This window comes from Nerophis lumbriciformis, linkage group LG04 (genome assembly GCF_033978685.3).
Source record: "Nerophis lumbriciformis linkage group LG04, RoL_Nlum_v2.1, whole genome shotgun sequence".
Classification (NCBI taxonomy): domain Eukaryota; kingdom Metazoa; phylum Chordata; class Actinopteri; order Syngnathiformes; family Syngnathidae; genus Nerophis; species Nerophis lumbriciformis.
Window position 1 is genome coordinate 55932501 of NC_084551.2, and position 25469 is coordinate 55957969.

General features: G+C 35.1%; 1 protein-coding gene across 2 annotated transcripts in view; it reads left to right on the forward strand.

Moving 5' to 3' along the window:
• pitpnc1b (phosphatidylinositol transfer protein cytoplasmic 1b) overlaps positions 1 to 25019 on the forward strand; it is a 52860-nt gene extending 27841 nt beyond the window's left edge. For both annotated transcript variants that reach the window (XM_072913068.1, XM_061957592.2), the window contains exons 7-10: positions 4275 to 4430; positions 7376 to 7439; positions 11956 to 12033; positions 24329 to 25019. In XM_072913068.1, the coding sequence (XP_072769169.1) occupies positions 4275 to 4430; positions 7376 to 7439; positions 11956 to 12033; positions 24329 to 24474 (444 nt within the window). In that variant the 3' untranslated portion in view covers positions 24475 to 25019. The remainder of the gene's footprint in view (positions 1 to 4274; positions 4431 to 7375; positions 7440 to 11955; positions 12034 to 24328) is intronic.
• The last annotated feature ends 450 nt before the right edge of the window (positions 25020 to 25469 follow it).

Below are 25469 nucleotides of genomic sequence, written 5' to 3' on the forward strand. Positions count from 1 at the left end.
GAACAGGGACAAAAAAACATTGAGTGGCATCGACAGCTGTGGCTGTAGGCAACCCTCGGATGTCCTATTTATTTACTCCACAAAAAGGCAGAAAAGTTTAAATGCTTCTGTGATTCAAAATACTTTTAGTATTTGCCTGAATTTAATTGAATTTCCAACACACACACACAGCCAGTGATGCGTTCACGGCCACACAAAAAGTCAGACAACTCCAACACCACTCTGCTTATTCTACTAAATGTTCATTTGTAAATATTAATCATAAAATCCAAATAGATTAGAGAAATGCTCATAAAAAATGTATATTTCCCAAACAGGAAGGTACGGGAATGTTTATTTATCCCATGCTTACATCTCATTGTGCAAAATGGGAATGTTTTAAGGGGAAGCAAATGTGTGGGCTGCAGACATGAAATACTAGGACACAGCTCATGGACAACAGGATTGTATTGTTGATTTCATTGTAAGTTGGCCAAATCACTTATTTTTGGTAAATAATCTGGTGAAAATGACAGCTGTCATGTGACAATAACAATAAGACATGTCAATGCAGACAGGTGTGCTGCAGGTGTGGCCCCAGGTGCACGTCTGATGTCGCTCACTTGTGCTCCTCTCAGTGCTCAGGGAGTGTTTGACTTTTTGCAGCAACACTAGTTCATCATGATTAGTAATCTATAGATCTATAACATTTAAAATAAAACATTTTGTAGTCGCCATAGACTTCATTACCTTCTATTTAGCTTTTATTTACCTTCTATTTTACCTTTATTTGCATTCTTTTTATCTTCGTTTAACTTCTATTTACATTCTATTTTACCTTTCTTTTTTTTATTTACCCTCCTTGATCTTCTATTTACCTTCAATTGACCTTATTTTACCTTCTTGTACCTTTTTAACCTTTTATTTACCCTACTTTACCTTAATTTACATTTAATGTACCTCCCTCTACCTTTTTACCTCCTATATTACCTTTTTGTACTTTCCATTTATCTTGCGTATCATCTAATTACCTTCTTTTACCTTATTGTAACCTAGTATTTACCTTATATTCACCTTCCTTTACCCTTGCAACTTTATATTCACCTTTGTTTACCTTCTTGCACATTATTTACCTTCCTTTACCTTCCATTTACCTTCTTTTACCTTTTATTCAACTTCTTGTACCTTTTTTACCACCTGTATTACCTTTTTTACGCTCTATTTACCTTAATTTTTTACCTCCTATTTACCGTTCTTTACCTTCTCTTATCTTTTATTTAACTTCATTACCTCCTATTTGCTTTTGTTTACCTTTTCTTTACCTCCTATTCACCTTTGTTTACCTTATTGCACTTTTTTTACCTTCCTTTACCTTCCATTTACCTTATTGTACCTTTTATTCAACTTCTTGTACCTTTTTACCACCTGTATTACCTTTTTAACCTCTATTTACCTTATTTTTACCTCCTATTTACCTTTCATTTACCTTCATTTACCATGCTGTTACCTTTCCTGACCTATTTAAGTTATTTACCTTCTCTTCACCTTCAATTTACTTTTATTTACCTTTTATTTATCTTCTATTCACCTTCATTTACCTTCTTGTACTTTGTTTACCTTCCATTAACCTTCTTTTACATTTTATTCAACTTATTGTACCTTTTTTACCACATATAACTTTTTTACCCTCTATTTACTTTATTTTTATCTCCTTTTTACCTTTATTTACCTTCCAATTACCTTCTCTGACAGTTTAACTTTATTACCTCATTTTTGCCTTTCTTTACCTTCTATTCACCTCTGTTTACCTTCTTATACTTTTTTTACCTTCCTTTACCTTCCATGTACTTTATTTTACCTTTTATTCAACTTCTTGTATCTTTTTACAACCTATATTAGCTTTTTTTTACCCTCCATTTACCTTATTATTTTACCTGCTATTTACATTTCTTTACCTTCCATTCACCTTCTCTTACCTTTTAACTTCATTACCTCCTATTTGCTTTTCTTTACTTTTTATTTACCTTCTATCCACCTTTGTTTACCTTCTCATTCTTGGTTTACCTTCTTTTACCTTTTATTCAACTTCTTGTGCCTTTTTTACCACCTGTATTACCTTTTTTTACCCTCTATTTTCCTTACCTCCTATTTATCTTTTACCTTCCATTTGCCTTTCATTTACCATTTTTATGTTACCTTTTCTGACCTATTTAAGTTATTTATATTCTCTTCACCTTCAATGCACTTTCCTTTACCTTCTATTTACCTTATATTCACCTTTGTTTACCTTCTTATACTTTTTTTTACCTTCCTTTACCTTCCATGTACTTTCTTTTACCTTTTAATCAACTTCTTGTATCTTTTTTACCACCTATATTACCTTTTTTGTACCCTCTATTTAACTTATTATTTTTTACCTGCTATTTACATTTCTTTACCTTCCATTTACCTACTCTTACCTTTTAACTTCATTACCTCCTATTTGCTTTTGTTTACCTTTTCTTTACCTTCTGTTCACCTTTGTTTACCTTCTTGTACTGTGTTTACCTTCCATGTACCTTCTTTTACATTTTATTTAACTTTGTGTGCCTTTTTTACCACCTCCTTATTTTCTACCTCCTATTTAAATTTTTACCTTTCATTTACCATTTTTATGTTACCCTTCCTGACCTATTTAAGTTATTTATATTCTCTTCACCTTCAATTTACTTTCCTTTACCTTCTATGTAACTTGTATTCACCTCTGTTTACCTTCTTGTACTTTGTTTACCTTCCATATACCTTCTTTTACCTTTTTATTCAACTTCTTGTATCTTTTTTACCACCTATATTACCTTTTTTTACCCTCTGTTTACCTTATTATTTTACTTGCTATTTACATTTCTTTACCTTCCATTCACCTTCTCTTACCTTTTAACTTCATTACCTCCTATTTGCTTTTCTTTACCTTTTATTTACCTTCTATCCACCTTTGTTTACCTTCTCGTTTTTGGTTTACCTTCTTTTACCTTTTATTCAACTTCTTGTGCCTTTTTTACCACCTGTATTACCTTTTTTTTACCCTCTATTTTCCTTACCTCCTATTTACCTTTTACCTTCCGTTTGCCTTTCATTTACCATTTTTATGTTGCCTTTTCTGACCTATTTAAGTTATTTATATTCTCTAAACCTTCAATGCACTTTCCTTTAGCTTCTATTTACCTTGTATTCACCTTTGTTTACCTTCTTATACTTTTTTTTACCTTCCATGTACCTTCTTTTACCTTTTTATTCAACTTCTTGTATCTTTTTTACCACCTATATTACCTTTTTTTACCCTCTATTTACCTTATCATTTTACCTGCTATTTACATTTCTTTACCTTCCATTAACCTTCTCTTACCTTTTAACTTCATTACCTCCTATTTGCTTTTCTTTACCTTCTGTCCACCTTTGTTTACGTTCTCGTACTTGGTTTACCTTCCATGTACCTTCTTTTACCATTTATTCAACTTCTTGTGCCTTTTTTACCACCTGTATTACCTTTTTTTTACCCTCTATTTCCTTTATTTTTATACCTCCTATTTACATTTTTTACCTTTCATTTACCATTTTTATGTTACCTTTTCTGACCTATTTAAGCTATTTATATTCTCTTCACCTTCAATGCACTTTCCTTTACCTTCTATTTACCTTGTATTCACCCTTGTTTACCTTCTTATACTGTATTTACCTTCCTTTACCTTCCATTAACCTTCTTTTACATTTTATTCAACTTCTTGTACCTTTTTTTTACCACCTGTATTACCTTTTTTACACTTAAATGACCTCATTTTGTGCTTCTCTTACCCTTATTACCAGTAATCCTCCTAATTGAGTCCAAGGAAAATAGGTAATTGACGACAATTTAGTCAACACTGATAAGATTAATGTTGTTTTGTCCTCAACATACAACATACAAAATGCAACATGCAACATACAACATACATCATACAACATACAACACACAGCATACAACATACAACACACAGCATACAACATGCAACATACAACATACATCATACAACACACAGCATACAACACACAGCATACAACATGCAACATACAACATACATCATACAACACACAGCATACATCATACAACATACAACATACAACATACGACCAGGAGAGCTTTTTAATCAGCCTTCTGTCGGCTGTGAGCGCTGCCAGAACGCTCCTACTTCTCCTCTCCCGGCGCCTCCAGCGGGACCTCTTTTTCCGCACACTCTGCAACTTGAACTGCTTTAGGACCTCTCTCTGTTTGCTGTGTGCAGGACCTCTCTCGCTGGCAGTCCGCTAAAACCGAGCGGGGGCCCCTGGAGGAGGGCTGGAGGGACCAGCACAGGCCCATCATGTGCTCCTACAAGAGGGTGTGGTGCAGCTTCGAGGTGTTCGGCCTGCAGACCAAGACCGAGGAGTTCATCCACAGGGTGAGCAACATCTGGGTGGTCTATTCCTATTTTTAAAAAGAAAACAGGGTCAAATTAAAGTGGTTTGCGGTATTTTGAGCCGGTTAACATTAGCATCCATTAAGTACCAAAAACATATGACTCCAAGTTGTATACCTGCTAAATTAACTTGGAAAAAACTAGTACGCTAACATTAGCATCCATTAAGTACCAAAACATATGACTCCAAGTTGTATACCTGCTAAATTAACTTGGAAAAAGCTAGCATGCTAACATTAGCATTCATCAAGTACCGAAACATATGACTCCAAGTTGTATACCTGCTAAATTAACTTGTAAAAAAAGCTAGCACGCTAACATTAGCATCCATCAAGTACCAAAACATATGACTCCAAGTTGTATACCTGCTAAATTAACTTGGAAAAAGCTAGCACGCTAACATTAGCATCCATCAAGTAACAAAACATATGACTCCAAGTTGTATACCTGCTAAATTAACTTGGAAAAAGCTAGCACGCTAACATTAGCATCCATCAAGAACCAAAACATATGACCCCAAGTTGTATACCTGCTAAATTAACTTGAAAAAAGCTAGCACGCTAACTTTAGTATCCATCAAGAACCAAAACATATGACTCCAAGTTGTATACCTGCTAAATTAACTTGGAAAAAGCTAGCATGCTAACATTAGCATTCATCAAGTACCGAAACATATGACTCCAAGTTGTATACCTGCTAAATTAACTTGTAAAAAAAGCTAGCACGCTAACATTAGCATCCATCAAGTACCAAAACATATGACTCCAAGTTGTATACCTGCTAAATTAACTTGGAAAAAGCTAGCACGCTAACATTAGCATCCATCAAGTAACAAAACATATGACTCCAAGTTGTATACCTGCTAAATTAACTTGGAAAAAGCTAGCACGCTAACATTAGCATCCATCAAGAACCAAAACATATGACCCCAAGTTGTATACCTGCTAAATTAACTTGAAAAAAGCTAGCACGCTAACTTTAGTATCCATCAAGAACCAAAACATATGACTCCAAGTTGTATACCTGCTAAATTAACTTGAAAAAAGCTAGCACGCTAACATTAGCATCCATCAAGAACCAAAACATGTGACTCCAAGTTGTATACCTGCTAAATTAACTTGGAAAAAGCTAGCATGCTAACATTAGCATTCATCAAGTACCGAAACATATGACTCCAAGTTGTATACCTGCTAAATTAACTTGTAAAAAAAGCTAGCACGCTAACATTAGCATCCATCAAGTACCAAAACATATGACTCCAAGTTGTATACCTGCTAAATTAACTTGGAAAAAGCTAGCACGCTAACATTAGCATCCATCAAGTAACAAAACATATGACTCCAAGTTGTATACCTGCTAAATTAACTTGGAAAAAGCTAGCACGCTAACATTAGCATCCATCAAGAACCAAAACATATGACCCCAAGTTGTATACCTGCTAAATTAACTTGAAAAAAGTTAGCACGCTAACTTTAGTATCCATCAAGAACCAAAACATATGACTCCAAGTTGTATACCTGCTAAATTAACTTGAAAAAAGCTAGCACGCTAACATTAGCATCCATCAAGAACCAAAACATGTGACTCCAAGTTGTATACCTGCTAAATTAACATGAAAAAAGCTAGCACGCTAACATTAGCATCCATCAAGAACCAAAACATATGACTCCAAGTTCTATCCCTGCTAAATTAACTTGAAAAAAGCTAGCACGCTAACATTAGCATCCATCAAGAACCAAAACATATGACTCCATGTTGTATACCTGCTAAATTAACTTGAAAAAAGCTAGCATGCTAACATTAGCATCCATCAAGAACCAAAACCATATGACTCCGAGTTGTTTACCTGCTAAATTAACTTGGAAAAAGCTAGCACGCTAACATTAGAATCCATCAAGTACCAAAAACATATGACTCCAAGTTGTATACCTGCTAAATTAACTTGGAAAAAGCTAGCACGCTAACATTAGCATCCATCAAGAACCAAAACATATGACTCCAAGTTGTATACCTGCTAAATTAACTTGTAAAAAAGCTAGCATGCTAACATTAGCATCCATCTAGTACCAAAACATATGACTCCAAGTTGTATACCTGCTAAATTAACTTGAAAAAAGCTAGCACGCTAACATTAGCATCCATCAAGAACCAAAATAAATGACTCCAAGTTGTATACCTGCTAAATTAACTTGGAAAAAGCTAGCACGCTAACATTAGCATCCATCAAGAACCAAAACCATATGACTCCGAGTTGTTTACCTGCTAAATTAACTTGGAAAAAGCTAGCACGCTAACATTAGAATCCATCAAGTACCAAAAACATATGACTCCAAGTTGTATACCTGCTAAATTAACTTGGAAAAAGCTAGCATGCTAACATTAGCATCCATCAAGAACCAAAACATATGACTCCAAGTTGTATACCTGCTAAATTAACTTGTAAAAAAGCTAGCATGCTAACATTAGCATCCATCTAGTACCAAAACATATGACTCCAAGTTGTATACCTGCTAAATTAACTTGAAAAAAGCTAGCACGCTAACATTAGCATCCATCAAGAACCAAAACCATATGACTCCGAGTTGTTTACCTGCTAAATTAACTTGGAAAAAGCTAGCACGCTAACATTAGAATCCATCAAGTACCAAAACATATGACTCCAAGTTGTATACCTGCTAAATTAACTTGAAAAAAGCTAGCTCGCTAACATTAGCATCCATCAAGTACCAAAACATATGACTCCAAGTTGTATACCTGCTAAATTAACTTGGAAAAAAAAGCTAGCATGCTAACGTTGGCATGTCTCCCGCAAATTTGGCAAGGAGAGCAGCTGATGTCGCCTCCATTAACTCTGTGTGATGTAAACGAGCTCCTACGCTTAAACCAAAACACAAATTGAAAATGTTTATTCTTGTTGTCCTTTGCAGAACATCCGGGACATCCTCCTGGTGGGCCACAGGCAGGCCGTGGCATGGGTGGACGAATGGCACGGTAAGTGGGAAAAAACACTAAATATCCCATAGGGCAGGGGCACATATTTTAGGTGTAAACCTCAACGTCAAATATTTTATTACTTGACAAATGTTAGCATTTTTTTTCAGCATATTTTGCAAGTGTACACCTCAGAGTAATATATTTTGGTATTTGATGCATGCTAATTTTAGCATGCTAGCTTTTTTTTGCACATATTTTAGGTGTAAACCTCAATGTCAAATGTTTTATTACTTGACAAATGTTAGCATTTTTTCAGCATACTCTGCGAGTGTACACCTCAGAGTAATATATTTTGGTATTGATGCATGCTAATTTTAGCATGCTTGTTTTTTTTGCACATATTTTATGTGTAAACCTCACTAATGTTAGCATTTTTTCAGAATATTTTGCAAGTGTACACCTCAGAGTAATATATTTTGGTATTTGATGCATGCTAATTTTAGCATGCTAGCTTTTTTTGCACATATTTTAGGTGTAAACCTCAACGTCAAATATTTTATTACTTGACAAATGTTAGCATTTTTTTAGCATATTTTGCAAGTGTACACCTCAGAGTAATATATTTTGGTATTTGATGCATGCTAATTTTAGCATGCTAGCTTTTTTGCACATATTTTAGGTGTAAACCTCAACGTCAAATGTTAGCATTTTTTTTAGCATATTTTGCGAGTGTACACCTCAGAGTAATATATTTTGGTATTTGATGCATGCTAATTTTAGCATGCTAGTTTTTTTTGCACATATTTTATGTGTAAACCTCACTAATGTTAGCATTTTTTTCAGCATATTTTGCAAGTGTACACCTCAGAGTCATATATTTTGGTATTTGACGCATGTTAATGTTAGCTTTTTTTGATCATTTTGCAGATATACACCTCCATGTCATATATTTTGGTACTTGACAAACAAGTTGACAAATAGTGAAGTTAGCATTTTAGCATGCTAACAATAGCGTGCTACCTTTTTTTTAAGTTAATTTAGTAAGTCGTTTTTCGGTACTCGACATTTGCTGAAGTTAGCATTTTAGCATGCTAACATTAGCATTGTAGCTTTCATTTAGTTCATATTTTGGTACTGGAAACATGCTGAAGTTGCATACACCTCAGAGTCATGTATTTTGGTACTTGACGCATGCTAATGTTAGCTTGTTAGCATATTTTTTATAATTTTGCAGATATACACCTCCAAGTGACATATTTTGGTACTTGATGCATGCTAATGTTAGCATTTTATATATTTTTTAAATAATTTTCCAAATATAGACCTGAGAATCACATACATTAGGGTGCTTCTTTAATGCTACGAGTAAGCATGCTATTGTTAGCATAGCATCAATCTGAAGTGTTTGCTGTGGGGACATTCTTTAGCAAAGTGCTACAAGCATGAGAATGTAAGTAAACAAATCATTCCAGCAGTTATTTAACTGCTAGTCATGCAGCCATGTTAGCAGTCATTGAAGTAATAATTAGCTTTTCTTTATTATCCCTGTCGGCCAAATTCTATTTTATTTTATTTTTTGTGTGCATTCCACTCACGGAGCTCTGACACACAAGGAGTGGCACACGCGGTAGAGTGACGGTTGCTGGAGGGCACATCAATAGTGCTGAGGAAGAAGATTGTCTTTTTTATAGTTTGCTGCCATCAGCGCTGTCTCCATACCACTTGCAATAAGAACATGTGTTCCCAGCCCCCTCCTGCTCCAACACTGGTAGCAGCGTGCAGTGTTAGCACTCTTCTTCTGTCTCGCTTGACTTTTTCTTTAAGAAATGTTTGCTAATCTGATGCTGCCGATGTTGATTTTGATAGTAGTCAGTAATCTGTCCGTTAGTTTGATGTGATCAAACACACTTTGTAGTCCCAAACACTATTTGAGGGAAAATAGTTCAAATAAACAAATATTGTTGTACCTGTTGCCTTCTTTTATCTTCTATTTACCTTATTTGCATTTTACTTACCTTTTATCTACCTCATTTTACTTCCTTGTACCGTTTGTTACTTTCTACTTACTTTCTTTTAACTTCCATTTACATGGTTTACCTTTTTTATCTACCTTTTAGTTTGTATTGTATCTTTTATTTACCTTTTACACTTTTGATGCAGCTTTGATTTACCTTCTACGTTTACCCTATTTTACTTCATTGTACCCTTTTTTTTACTTTCTACTTACCTTCTTTTAACTCCCATTTACATAATTTACCTTTGATTTACCTTCTATTTACCTTTTATTTTGTCTTCTGTTATCTTTTATTTACCTCATTTGTGTTTTATTTACCTTTTATTCACATTTTTTTACTTCCTTGTACCCTTTGTTACTTTCTACTTACTTAACGTCCATTTCCATGTTTTACCTTTTATGTAGCTTCTATTTACCTTTTATTTTGTCTTCTATTTACCTTCTTCACCTATGATTTACCTTTTATTTACCTTCTATTTACCATATTTTACTTCCTTGTACTTTTTTATACTTTTTACTTACCTTCTTTTAACTTCCATTTACTTTTTACCTTTTATATACCTACTATTTACCTTTTTTCTGCTTTATTTTATCTTCTATTTTTGTTATTAGCCTTTGATTTACCTTTGATTTATTTTACTTCCTTGTACCCTTTGTTACTTTCTACTTAGTTTCTTTTAACTTCCATTTACATGGTTTACCTTTTACTTAGCTTCTATTTACCTTTTATTTTGTCTTCTTTTATCTTCAATTTACCTTCTACACTTTTGACCCTATTTTATTTCCTTCTACCTTTTTGTACCCATTTTTTACTTTCTACTTACCTTCTTTTAACTTGCTTTTACTTGGTGTACCTTTTTGTTTACATTACATTTACCTTTTATTTTGTCTTCTGTTATCTTCTATTTACCTAATTTGCCTTTGATTTACCATTTATGTACCTTATTTTACTTCCTTGTACCCTCTTGTACCCTTTGTTAATTTCTACGTACCTTTTTTTAACTTTCATTTACATGTGTTACCTTTTATTTAGCTTCTATTTACCTTTTATTTTATCTTCTATTTACTTTCTTCACCTATGATTCATTTTGTATCTTCAATTTACCTTATTTGCCTTTGATTTACCTTGTTTTATTTCCTTCTACTTTCCTGCACCCTTTTTTTAACTTTATACTTACCTTTTTTTAACTTTTATTTAGATGTTTTACCTTTTATCATAGATGAAGAAAGTAAATAGAAGACAAAAGAAGACTAAATAAAAGGTAAATAAAAGGTAAAAAGAAGCTAAATAAAAGATAAAACATGTAAATGGAATAATAATAATAATAATAATAATACATTTTATTTGTAAAAAAAACAACAAAAAAAAACACTTTACATTGAGTAAACAACCTCAAAGTGCTACAGTGTATTAAAAAAAATACAATTAAAATAAAAAGATAATAAAAAATAAATACAAATAAAAACTAGAACAGCCAAATAGCTAAAACTAGTATGCATATATCTAAAAAAAGGCTTTTTAAAAAAGAAGGGTTTTAAGCTTTTTTTTAAAAGCATCCACAGTCTGTGGTGCCCTCAGGTGGTCAGGGAGAGTGTTCCACATAAGTTAAAAGAAGGTAAGTAGAAATTAACAAAGGGTACAAGAGGGTACAAGGAAGTAAAATAAGATAAATAAATGGTAAATCAAAGGCAAATTAGGTAAATATAATATAACAGAAGACACAATAAAAGGTAAATAGAAGGTAAACAAAAGGTAAAACATGTAAAAGCAAGTTAAAAGAAGGTAAGTAGAAAGTTAAAAAAAAGGTACAAGAGGGAAGAAGGAAGTAAAATATGGTTAATAGAAGGTAAATAAAAGGTAAAACATAAGTGTAGAAGGTAAATAGAAGATAAAAAAGACAAAATAAAAGGTAAATGGAAGCTAAATAAAAGGTAAACCATGTAAATGGAAGTTAAAAGAAACTAAGTAGAAAGTAACAAAGGGTACAAGGAAGTAAAATAAGGTAAATGAAAGGCAAATAATTAAAATAGAAGATAAAATAAAGCACACAAAAGGTAAAAAGAAGGTAAATAAAAGGTCAAACGTAAATGGAAGTTAAAAGAAGGTAAGCTTTGAAGTTTTTCAACAAATCCTACATAAACTGCTGTCATTGCGTAACATTACTAGTTTTAGTACCGTTTAGCCCAGAGTCACATTTCTTGGTATGTGACACTTATTAACTGTTAGCATGCGAGCTAGCTAACTTAAACACGCTAACTTTTTCATCTACTATTACACTTTTTTCTCTATTTCCGAAGCCATACACCTTACAGCCGTGTTGATTGACATGTGAGCCATGCTAACTGTTAGCATGCCATGGTTAGCACATTTGCTAAGTGTTAGCATTTTATTGTGCGCATGCTATCGTTTTAGGCTAGCTCTGTAGCTCTTTGTGTACAGTTGCACCTACAACTGACGGATTCGTACACTCGGAATCGGTTTGAATAAGGAATCAATTCTGAATCGTAAGAAAATAAGCCGTTTAGTAAAAGCAACGTGTGGGTGTGTGTTTTCTGCAGGACTAACTTTGGAGGAGGTGAGAGATTTCGAACAGAAGATGCAAGATAAAACCAACAGCAAAGTCAAACAACATGCAGGTAAGACGCATTAGAAATAAACTGTTATGATGTCATCGTCACAGGTGTCAAACTCAACGCCTGAGGGCCACATCTGGCCCGCCACATCATTTTATATGGCCTGCAATCAATATGTTTGAATAAAGTACTTTGAATTTTTAAATGCTGCATGGGATTGCATACATTTTATTTATATATATATATATATATATATATATATATATATATTTAGACCCCAAACAATTTTTTTAAGTATGATATTATAAAATGTGTTGCTATATTGGATACTATTAAAAAAAGAAAAATATAAAAATATATATATATATATATATATATATATATTAAAAAAAAATTAATAAAAAAAAAATATATATATATACCGTATTTTCCGCACTATAAGGCGCACCTAAAAACCACAAATTTTCTCAAAAGCTAACAGTGCGCCTTATAACCCGGTGCGCTTTATTACGATTAATTTTCATAAAGTTTCGATCTCGCAACTTCGGTAAACAGCCGCCATCTTTTTTCCCGGTAGAACAGGAAGCGCTTCTTCTTCTACGCAAGCAACCGCCAAGGAAAGCACCCGCCCCCATAGAACAGGAAGCGCTTCACCCGCCCCCATAGAACAGGAAGCGCTTCACCCGCCCCCGGAAGAAGAAGAAAAAACGCGCGGATATCACCGTACGTTTCATTTCCTGTTTATATCTGTAAAGACCACAAAATGGCTCCTACTAAGCGATCCGGTTCATAAAAAGACGCAATCTCTCCATCCGCACACGGATTACTACCGTATTTCACAGCAACTGAACCGCACTGTGGAACGGGAGCACGTACGGTGAATATTCGCACCACAGGGAATGAAGTCATCCTTCACTGTGGTTCTAGCTTGCCATGCTAACTTCCACTCATGGTGATATTCAAAAGGAAGACCTTGCCAAAAGAGACCTTTCCAGCCGGCGTCATCATAAAAGCTAACTCGAAGGGATGGATGGATGAAGAAAAGATGAGCGAGTGGTTAAGGGAAGTTTACGCGAAGAGGCCGGGTGGCTTTTTTCACACAGCTCCGAAGGCGAACACACCTTCACTAAGACGGGCAGACAGCCTCGGACGACATACGCCAACATTTGCCAGTGGATCGTAAATGCTTGGGCAGATATTTCGGTCACAACTGTGGTCCGAGCTTTCCGGAAGGCAGGATTCACAGAACAACAGCGACACTGACTCCCGATGACTTCTACGAGACGGAACCGGCCATTTTGGATACCACGCTTGCGCAACTTTTCAATTCGGACACCGAAGACGAAGAATTCGAAGGATTTACGAATGAAGAATAACTTCAGAAGGTGAGCGCTATGTTTATTTTGTGTGTTGTGACATTAACGTTCGAGCAACATTATGTTACTATTGCTCTACACCATTTTGAATTTTACTATGTTTGTGATTGCACATTTGCGTACATTTTGGGACAGAGTTGTTAGAACGCTGGTTTTCAATATATTATTAAAGTTTGACTGAACTATCTGACTGTTTTTTTGACATTCACTTTAGCGCAGCGTTTTTTTGACATTCACTTTAGCGCAGCGTAGGCGCGGCTTATAGTCCGGGGCGGCTTATTGGTGGACAAAATTATGAAATATGTAATTCATAGAAGGTGCGGCTAATAATCCGGTGCGCCTTATAGTGCGGAAAATACGGTATATATATATATATATATATATATATATACATGTATATTTTATTTTTTTATTTTATTTTTTTAATTAAAAAAAATAAATAAATAAATTTAAAATATATATATATATATATATTTTTTATTTTATTTTTATTTTATTTATTTATTTATTTATTTTTTTTAATATTATCCAATATAGCAACAAATATAATATCAGACTTTAAAAAAAATGTTTGGGGTCTAAATATATATATATATATATATATATATATATATATATATATATATATATATATAAATATATATATATAAATATATATATATATATATATATATAAGTTATATTTATATTTATATAAGTTATATTTATATTTATATTTATTTAGACCCCAAACATTTTTTCGGGTGGACTTGACTAACTTTTTTTGAGTTAATTTAACAAGTATACACCTCAGAGTCATTTTTTGGTACTGCATATTTGCCGAAGTTAGCATTTTAGCATGCTAACATTAGCATAGTAGCTTTCATTTAGTAAATTTAGCAGGTATACACCTCAGGGGTATATATTTTGGTACTTGAAGCATGCAGATGTTGCCATTTTAGCATGCTAACATCAGCATGCTAGATTTTTCTGAGTTATTTTGTCAGGTATACACCTCAGAGTCATACATTGTGGTACTTGCTGCATGCTATGGTTAGCATGTTAGCGTTTTTTTTTTTGATAATTTTGCAGATATACACCTCTGAGTCATATACTTTGGTACTTCACGCATGCTAACATCAGCATGCTAGCTTTTTCTGAGTTATTTTGTCATGTATACACCTCAGAGTCATAAATTGTGGTACTTGCTGCATGCTAATATTAACATGCTAGCATTTTTTTTATCATTTTGGAGATGTACACCTCCGAGTCATATACTTTGGTACTTCACGCATGCTGAAGTTCCCGTTTTAACATGCTAACATCAGCATGCTAGCTTTTGCTTCGTTATATTGTCAGGTATACACCTCAGAGTCATATATTGTGGTATTTGCTGCATGCTAATGTTAGCATGTTAGCAGTTTTTTGATCATTTTGGAGATATACATCTCCGAGTCATATACTTTGGTACTTCACGCATGCTGAAGTTGCCGTTTTAGCATGCTAACATCAGCATACTAGCTTTTTCTGAGTTATTTTGTCAGGTATACACCTCAGAGTCATATATTTTAGTACTTGCTGCATTCTATGGTTAGCATGTTAGCGGGTTTTTTTTATAATTTTGCAGATATACACCTCTGAGTCATATACTTTGGTACTTCACGCATACTAACATCAGCATGCTAGCTTTTTCTTAGTTATTTTGTCAGGTATACACCTCAGAGTCATAAATTGTGGTACTTGCTGCATGCTAATGTTAGCATGTTAGCATTTATTTTTTTAATCATTTTGGAGATATACACCTCCGAGTCATATACTTTGGTACTTCACGCATGCTGAAGTTCCCGTTTTAGCAGGCTAACATCAGCATGCTAGCTTTTGCTTAGTTATTTTGTCAGGTATTCACCTCAGAGTCATATATTGTGGTACTTGCTGCATGCTAATGTTAGCATGTTAGCGGTTTTTTGATCATTTTGGAGATATACATCGCCGAGTCATATACTTTGGTACTTCACGCATGCTGAAGTTGACGTTTTAGCATGCTAACATCAGCATGCTAGCTTTTTCTGAGTTATTTTGTCAGGTACACACCTCAGTCATATATTTTAGTACTTGCTGCATTCTATGGTTAGCATGTTAGCGGGTTTTTTTGATAATTTTGCAGATATACACCCAGAGGTGGGTAGTAACGCACTACATTTACTCCGTTACATCTACTTGAGTAACTTTTGGGATAAATTGTACTTTTAAGAGTAGTTTTAATGCAACATACTTTTACTTTTACTTGAGTATATTTATAGAGAAGAAACGCTACTTTTACTCCGCTACTTTAATCTACATTCAGCTCGCTACTCGCTACTAATTTTTATCGATCTGTTAATGCACGCTTTGTTTGTTTTGGTCTGTCAGACAGACCTCCATAGTGCCTGCGTTTCAACAAATACAGTCACTGGTGACGTTCACTCCGTTCCACCAATCAGATGCAGTCACTGGTGACGTTGGACCAATCAAACAGAGCCAGGCGGTCACATGACCTGACTTAAACAAGTTGAAAAACTTATTCGGGTGTTACCATTTAGTGGTCAATTGTACGTAATATGTACTGTACTGTGCAATCTACTAATAAAAGTTCCAATCAATCAATCAAAAGTGTGAAGGAAAAAAAAACCTTTTTTATTTCAACCGTACATCCCGTCAAAAGCCTAAAGACTGACTGCACAGTTCCTGTCTTCACAATAAAAGTGCCGCTACATCGCGCCTGCGCTTTCAAAATAAGAGTCTCCAAAAGCCAGCGCAAACAAGCTAGCAAGCCACGGAGTTTGCCGCCAATGTATTTCTTGTAAAGTGTATAAAAACGGATATGGAAGCTGGACAAAAAAGATGCCAAATACCAACCACTTTCATGTGGTATTAGACAGAAAGGAGGAACTTTTTTTCTCCTCCATTTGAAAACGTGGATCTTATCAGCACTACTGTCTAATTACAATCAATGCAAGTCATCAGAATCAGGTAATACACCAACTTATATTCTTGTCTTCATGAAAGAAAGGAATCTGTATGTGTTAAACATGCATGTATATTCATTAAAACACATTTAACATGTAAACAAAAACGGCAAAATAAATAAATATAAATTATATACTGTATATATCAATGTATGTATATATATATATATGTGTGTGTGTGTGTGTGTGTGTGTGTGTGTGTGTATGTATATATATATATATATATATATATATATATATATATATATATATATGTATATATATAAATATGTGTGTGTGTGTGTGTATATATATATATATATATATATATATATATATATATATATATATATATATATGTGTGTGTATATATGTATATATATATATATATATATATATATATGATATGTGTGTGTATGTTACTCATCAGTTACTCAGTACTTGAGTAGTTTTTTCACAACATACTTTTTACTTTTACTCAAGTAAATATTTGGGTGACTACTCCTTACTTTTACTTGAGTAATAAATCTCTAAAGTAACAGTACTCTTACTTGAGTACAATTTCTGGCTACTCTACCCACCTCTGTATACACCTCTGAGTCATATACTTTGGTACTTCACGCATGCTAACATTAGCATGCTAGCTTTTTCTTAAATATTTTGTCAGGGGTACACCTCAGAGTCATAAATTGTGGTACTTGCTGCATGCTAATGTTAGCATGTTAGCGTTTTTTTTATCATTTTGGAGATATACACTTCCGAGTCATATACTTTGGTACTTCACGCATGCTGGAGTTGCCGTTTTAGCATGCTAACATCAGCATGCTAGCTTTTTCTGAGTTATTTTGTCAGGTATACACCTCAGAGTCATAAATTGTGGTACTTGCTGCATGCTAATGTTAGCATGTTAGCGTTTTTTTTATCATTTTGGGGATATACACTTCCGAGTCATATACTTTGGTACTTCACGCATGCTGGAGTTGCCGTTTTAGCATGCTAACATCAGCATGCTAGCTTTTTCTGAGTTATTTTGTCAGGTATACACCTCAGAGTCATAAATTGTGGTACTTGCTGCATGCTAATGTTAGCATGTTAGCATTTGTTTTATCATTTTGGAGATATACACTTCCGAGTCATATACTTTGGTACTTCACGCATGCTGGAGTTGCCGTTTTAGCATGCTAACATCAGCATGCTAGCTTTTTCTGAGTTATTTTGTCAGGTATACACCTCAGAGTCATATATTGTGGTACTTGCTGCATGCTAATGTTAGCATGTTAGCGGGTTTTTTGATCATTTTGGAGATACACACCTCCGAGTCATATACTTTGGTACTTCACGCATGCTAAAGTTGTTGTTGTTGTAGCTTTTTCTAAGTTATGTTGGCAAGTACATTTTTGAATAGTACCCAATATAGCAGCAAATATTGTAATATCATACTTTCAAAAAATTTTGGGGGGTCAAAATAAAAATTAATATTAATAAAATATCGGCTTGACTTATGACTTCAAAGCATTTTTTTGTCAAATCTATGGTCGTTTTTGCACCATTTACAATTAGAAAGGTATTCATATGGCCCCGCTCTTGGGGGGATCTCGTGCGAGAGGAAGAGTGTGTAATTTTGTTGTGGACAAAGTTGGAATTGCCACAAAACACATTTTGCCAGGTAAATGGCAACAAATGGGGCCGTATGAATCCTCTTCCTACTGTACAGTAATACACCTTAAAAATAACAACCGTAGATTTTGCGATTAAAAAAAAAAAATTTTTAAAATGGCAGCTTTGTTGCCAGAATAAAAAAAAACAATGGTACTGTTTTTTTACAGAACAATTCTGGCGACGAAGCTGGCATTTTTTACTGTAAAAAAACAGTGGTACTTTACCGCATTCACAGTAATATTTTGTAAAAAAAAATTAATAAATACAATTTAGTACAATTTTAGTGACTGAGTTGCTGCATGTTTTTTTATTGTTAAAAAAAACATTGGCATTTACAGTAATAATAATACAGTAATATTTTGTAAAAAAAAATATATATATATATATTAAAAAAAATACATATAATTACTGTAAAATTTTTGTGACTGAGTTACCAGTTTTTACCGTAAAATCTACAGATTTTATTATAATGTACGTAGAAAATATATATGGTAATCAAACGCAAAAGCAAATTCATTTACCAAATTTTCCAGACTGAAGAGCACACCGGTATATAAGCCACACCCCCTAAATGTTAGAATAAATAAAAAAAATATTCCATAAATAACAAATGAGTTATTTACACCGAATGTGTTTGTTAATTGTTTCCAAACGGTGTCTGTAACACGGCAGTAAAACGGCTGATCAAACAAAACAGAAGTCATGGTCATGGGCCCACTAGCTGCACAAGCTAGCTCTCCAATCAGCTAAACAGACTCAATAACTCCACGCTGACGTTGCGGTGAATTTACTGAGGAATTTGTGAAACTATACAAAAATAATGCCATTGTAAGTTAACAATACTAACAGACACTCGTGTTAGCATTTTAGCTAATGCTAACGACGCTAGCGTGACTACATTACGATAGCACGTACAGATATGCATGAAAACACTCCTACAGACATCACACATGGGACGGTTTAGTAAGTAAGAATAGTTGTAGTTCAATCAATCAATCAATCAATCTTTATTTATATAGCCCTAAATCACAAGTGTCTCAAAGGGCTGCACAAGCCACAACGACATCCTCGGTACAAAGCCCACATAAGGGCAAGGAAAAACTCACCCCAGTGGGACGTCGATGTGAATGACTATGAGAAACCTTGGAGAGGACCGCATATGTGGGTAACCCCCCCCCCCCCCCCCCCCCCCCCCTCCTCTAGGGGAGACCGAAAGCAATGGATGTCCAGTGGGTCTGACATAATATGTCCATAGTTATATTGTAAAACTTACAAACGTTGCTTGGAGTGATGCATGAAGAATCCATACGAGTAAAAACGCTATGGACGGCTAGAACACTGAACTGCAACGGCAATTGGGGGGAAAAAAAATAAAAAATCAATAATGATACAAAAATGAACGGCACTTCTACTTCCGGTTGAAAGCTCAGTCCAAACAGAAGGGGACTGCAGCAACTGCAGAGCAAATCTGAGGGCGGTGGAAGTTGGCGCCGGAAATCCCTGGAATTTCCCGTCCTGGTGCTTGCGACCAACAAGGCGAGGTTATTTATAGAGCACAATTTGTACACAAGGCAGAAAATTAAAAGGCAAAAATAAACATTTCGAATCACAATTAAAATGATTGCAATGGAAGAGCCACTGACAAAGTGCTCAACAACAACAACAACACCTGCAGTGAGCGAACTCGTCCAAAAGATGGCGCCTTTTCAGTGAATTTGCTTGTGTGTTTTTTTAAACTATTTGCATTGTGGCCTAAGCAAGGAAAAATCCATAAATTAGCTGCACCGTTTAATAAGCCACAGGGTTCAAAGCGTAGGAAAAAGTAGCGTCTTGTAGTTTGGGATGTACGTTATATTCACTGTTACAAGCGACTCTGTGATTGGTATGGTGTGGTATGCTCTCTATTGTGGTTGCACATTGGAACCTAACCCTGGTCAAGATACGACAAACTGTGCAGGATTACAGAACCGCAGCGTTGATGGGTGATGTTGAAAAAGGTAGATGCTGGGGGAGGATGAGTCAAAAAAGAAAAGACGATTTCATACTGGGCTCCTATTGGGGCCGAGAAAAATACTTGATCGCCGATAAGCACTTATACGCGTGTTGACATAGAAACCACAAGACTTGCAACAGGAGGGTAGGGTGCAGGCTTCTGTTGTCCGTCATACCACGCAGGGGGTGGAAGCGGTGGCAAGGGTGTGGGTGGGGGTGTGTGTCCATATGTAGCCAAGGTCCATGGTGTGTGTGTGTGTGTGTGTGTGTGTGTGTGTGTGTGTGTGTGTGTGTGTGTGTGTTCTTGTATTTCTAGCCTTCTTGAGACATGAAGAAGGAAAAGTATCTTCCATATGAGGAGGTGTGAACAAGTGATGACATAAATCATGGTCCCAATAACATTGCATCTAATAAACAATGTGCTGGTGACATCTATCAACATGAGGGTGGTCCCAGAAAGGAGGGATTTTTCAAATTGACTGTGTGTCAATTTTAAAATTTAACATATGAAATAACAAGTGTGTGTAAGAAATTGAAAATGAGCCCCCTTTGGCCAAAATTAATTTAGAAAAAAGAAATATGTATATAGACATACTGTAATAACAAAGTAAATAATGAAGATTAAAAACCAAATACAAACAAAAAATTCAACAAAAAGAAATAAATGAACTAAAAGTAGTCTTTTTCTCACAGTGTCGACTTTTTTCTTATAAAATTGGGAACAATTTCTCATATTCTTTCTGTTTCTGTAATATTGCAATATTTTCTCCTAAAATTGTGACTTTCTTTATGTAAAATTATTACTTTTTAATGCAAAATGGTAACATTTGTCATGTAAAATTCCGACTTTAATCACAAAATTACCAATGTTTTTGTTGTTCTGGTAAAATAGGAACATTTTTTGAGTAAAATTAAGACTATTGTCATAATTTTGCCAAGTAAAATTCCGATTATTATTATAATATTGTGAACATTTTCAAAGTTTTCTTATAAAATTGTGACTTTTGTCGAGTAAAATGACGACTCTTTTCATAAAATTGAAAATATTTTAAGATTTTTCTTGTAAAATTGCGACTGTCAGTGAGTAAAATTCCAACTGTTAAGGTGGCGACTTGTCCAGGGTGTACCCCGCCTTCCGCCCGATTGTAGCTGAGATAGGCTCCAGTGCCCCCTGCGACCCCAAAAGGGATAAGCGGTAGAAAATGGATGGATGGATGGATCATAATATTGCACAAATGTTCAGTTTTTCTTGTACAATTTTGACTTGCGTCGAGTAAAATGACAACTCTTATTATAACACCGCCAACATTCAAAGTTTTTCTTGTGAAATTCCAACAAATTTTTCACATCAAGCTTTTTTTATATTTGCATAGTATGTATATATTATTAATGTTGTAAATACACTTCTTTATATATCTAGAAAGGCTGGTCCTAAAGAGGGAGGCTTTTTTATATCAGGTCTCAAGAAGGTAAGAAATACAAGAGTGTGTGTGTGTGTGTGTGTGTGTGTGTGTGTGTGTGTGTGTGTGTGTGTGTGTGTGTGTGTGTGTGTGTGTGTGTGTGTGTGTGTGTGTGTGTGTGTGTGTGTGTGTTGCAGCCACCTGCTGAACTTGTCCTGCCACCAGACTTCACAACACAAGCACTAGGCTGCAAATGTCAGCCCTAGGGCCGGGGTGGGGGTTGGGGGGGGCTCTGTGTGCATGTATGTGGGCACCCTGCCCCCTGCTGGATAATGTAGCAAACAGCAGTTTGACTCCACACCAGTGTGTGTGTGTGTGTGTGTGTGTGTGTGTGTGTGTGTGCGATGATGAGGCATCAAGGTACAACAAATCTACTCGCCACGTGCCGCCGCCTTCGCCCCCAACAGGCCGGGTGCCGCCACTGCGCCGTTCCTAGCGCAGGCCCATTAGTGTTTGTTTTTATTTCATCCCTCCGCTGTAATAAAATGAAATGGATGTCATTTTCCTCCCGGGAGTCGTAAAAGTTGTCCGGTGTGATTGGAATACGGAGCGGGGCTTTAACTAAGCGCAGCGCCCTCGTCCTGCGCGTAAACAAAGTCGTCCTTTTTGCACTTGTTCCCACTTGGCGTGGTCCGTACCCTGACCTGGTCCAGTCTCCTTTGTGTCACTTAGAAAAAATAAAAAATGAAATAAATGGACTAAACTTGTGATCAGAGGGTTGCGTCTCTTAAAGTGGAACTGCACCTGTTTTTCTTTTCTTTTTTCTGCATTCTAACTCGTAAAATATGGCAAGTAAAAGGTGGCGAACAATAAAGCCTTCTAAAAAACATCCAAAAAGTGCCAACAATACTTCATGAACATGTGGTGACCTGAATGTTGACCAAGTGTTAGCCACATTGTTATTATAAGCGCTAACGCAGGCCATCTATTTTTTAGCAGTGCAAAACTAGCTCATGGTGCTATTGAGCTGCTGTGTCGCCTCTGGGTTGGTGAAAGTTAATTCCAGGTTGTAAATCATGTCTCTCACCTGGATAGTAGAAGGTTGTGGTCAACTTAGAGCAGGAGATGGCGAGAAAGACGCGAAATGACGCTCGTTTGCGAAAAACAATGTTTAAACATGTATGTGAACGGACATACAATGTTTATACATTCATGTGAATGAAGCGACAATGTGTATATGTGTGTGAATGGAGAGACAATGTTTATACATGTATGTGAAAGGAGAGACAATGTTTATACATGTATGTGAATGGAGAAAACATTTCTATACATGTATGTGAATGGACAGACAATGTGTGTACATGTGTGAATGCAGAGAAAATGTTTATACATGTATGTGAACTGATATACAATGTTTATAGATGTATGTGAATGGAGAGACAATTTTGTATACATGTATGTGAATGGACAGACAATGTTTATACATGTATGTGAATGGAGAGACAATGTGGATACATGTATGTGAACTGAGATACAATGTTTATAGATGTATGTGAATGGAGAGACAATTTTTGTACATGTATGTGAATGGACAGACAGTGTGTACGTATGTGAATGGAGAGACCATGTTTATACATGTATGTGAATGGACAGACAATGTGTATACATGTGTTAATGCGGAAAAATGTTTATACATGTATGTGAACTGAGATACAATGTTTATAGATGTATGTGAATGGAGAGACAATTTGTATACATGTATGTGAATGGACAGACAATATGAATTCGTATGTGAATGGAGAGACAATGTTTATACATGTGTGTGAATGGATAGACAACGTTTATATATGTATGTGAATGGAGAGACATTGTGTATACATGTATGTGAATGGAGAGACAATGTGTATACATGTATGTGAACTGAGATACAATGTTTATAGATGTATGTGAATGGAGAGACACTTTTTGTACATGTATGTGAATGGACAGACAATGTGTATACTTATGTGAATGGGGAGACAATGTTTGTACATGTATGTGAATGGGGAGACAATGTTTGTACATGTATGTGAATGGACAGACAATGTGTATACTTATGTGAATGGGGAGACAATGTTTATACATGTATGTGTACTGAGATACAATGTTTATACATGTATGTGAATGTAGAGACAATTTGTATACATGTATGTGAATGGACAGACAATGTGTATATGTATGTGAATGGAGAGACAATGTGTATACATGAATGTGAATGGAGAGACAATGTTTGTACATGTATGTGAATGGACATACAATGTTTATACATTTGTGTTAATGGGTAGACAATGTGTATACATGAATGTGAATGGAGACACAATGTTTATACATGTATGTGAATGGACAGTCAATGTGTATACGTATGTGAATGGAGAGACAATGTGTGTATGTGTGTGAATGGAGAGACAATGTTTATACATATATGTGAATGGAGAGACAATGTGTATACATGTATGTGAATGGAAAGACTATGTTTAAACATGTATGTTAATGGGCAGACAATGTCTTTATATGCATGTAAATGGACATACAATGTTTATACATTCATGTGAATAGAGAGACTGTGTATACATGTATGTCAATGGAGAGACACGGTTTATACATGTATGTGAATGGACAGACAATGTGTATATTCGTCTGTGAATGAAGAGACAATGTGTATAGATGGATGTGAAATGACAGACATTGTTGAAAATGTAGATGCATCATAACATGTTTGAAAGGGGTGCATGAGGCATATGGATACGTGAATGGACAGACGGACTGATGTGCGATGTACAAACAGTCAGTCAGCAGAATTATATTTGTTTTGTTTGTTGTGTTGTGCATTTTATTCCGTGTCAGACAAGAGAAGAGGTTTGTCTCCTCTCTCTTTTTGTCTCCGTCGCTCCACTCACACACTAACCAAAACAACTCTTCCCCCCTGCAGGGCCTCCACCCTCCTGCACGCCCGTGTTGTCTCGCTCCATGTCGGTGTCGGACGAGCGTGCCCTGAAGAAGATGAGCGCGTCGCCGCCATCCGCCTCCTTGAGCGTGCCCAAAGGTCACAAGCGGCCTAGCTCCACCTCCGAATGACACCCAGCCAACAGCAAGCTCCTCCTCCTTGCGGACATCCTCCGAGAAGTGGAACAGTAGAAGTTTAACACAGCAACAAAGCAAGTACGCTGGGGGGAAAAAACCCCGCAGGAATGTAAAGTAAGGCGTCGCTTCTTCAAAATGCGATAAAATTAGCATTAGCGATTTTACATGGCGATTTCAACACCTCCGAATATGGCAATGCAAACTACAACTAAGATGAATAATACAATCAAACAGCTGGTGTGTGTTACATACAGTACAAACACTTTGTAGGGCGCAACGTTACACATCCAGGAAAAAAGCTACTTCCCAGTGAGACAAGACATCTTTACAATACTGCCATCTGGTGTCTTGGGAGTGTAACTGCATGGGAAAGGAGACGTAAATGTAATAATAAAAGAAGATATTCATAATCAGCTCATTTTAAATGTCACTTGAAAACAAAACATTAGCAAACTCGAAAGTACCAACCTTGTACACACACATATATATTTACAGTATATACACATATATTTACAGTATATACACATATATGTGTGTGTGTGTGTATATATATATATATATATATATATATATATATATATATATATATATATTTATGTATGTGTATGTTGTATATGTGTATATATATATATATATGTATATATAACGTATATACATAAAAACATAAATGTATATGTAAATTTGTATATATACATATATGTTTATATGTATATACGTATATACATATATGTATATTTATATATATACATATATTAATGTATAAACATAAATGTGTACATGTGTATATACACATATATGTTTATATGTATATATACGTATATACATATACACGTATATATGTATGTATATATGTGTATGTGTATATATATGTATATACATATATACAAATATGTATATATACATATATATATAATTTTTTATTTTATTTACTTTATTTTGCCATGTGACCAAAGGCTGCACAGTAAACATGCATGAAGATTGTAAACTTA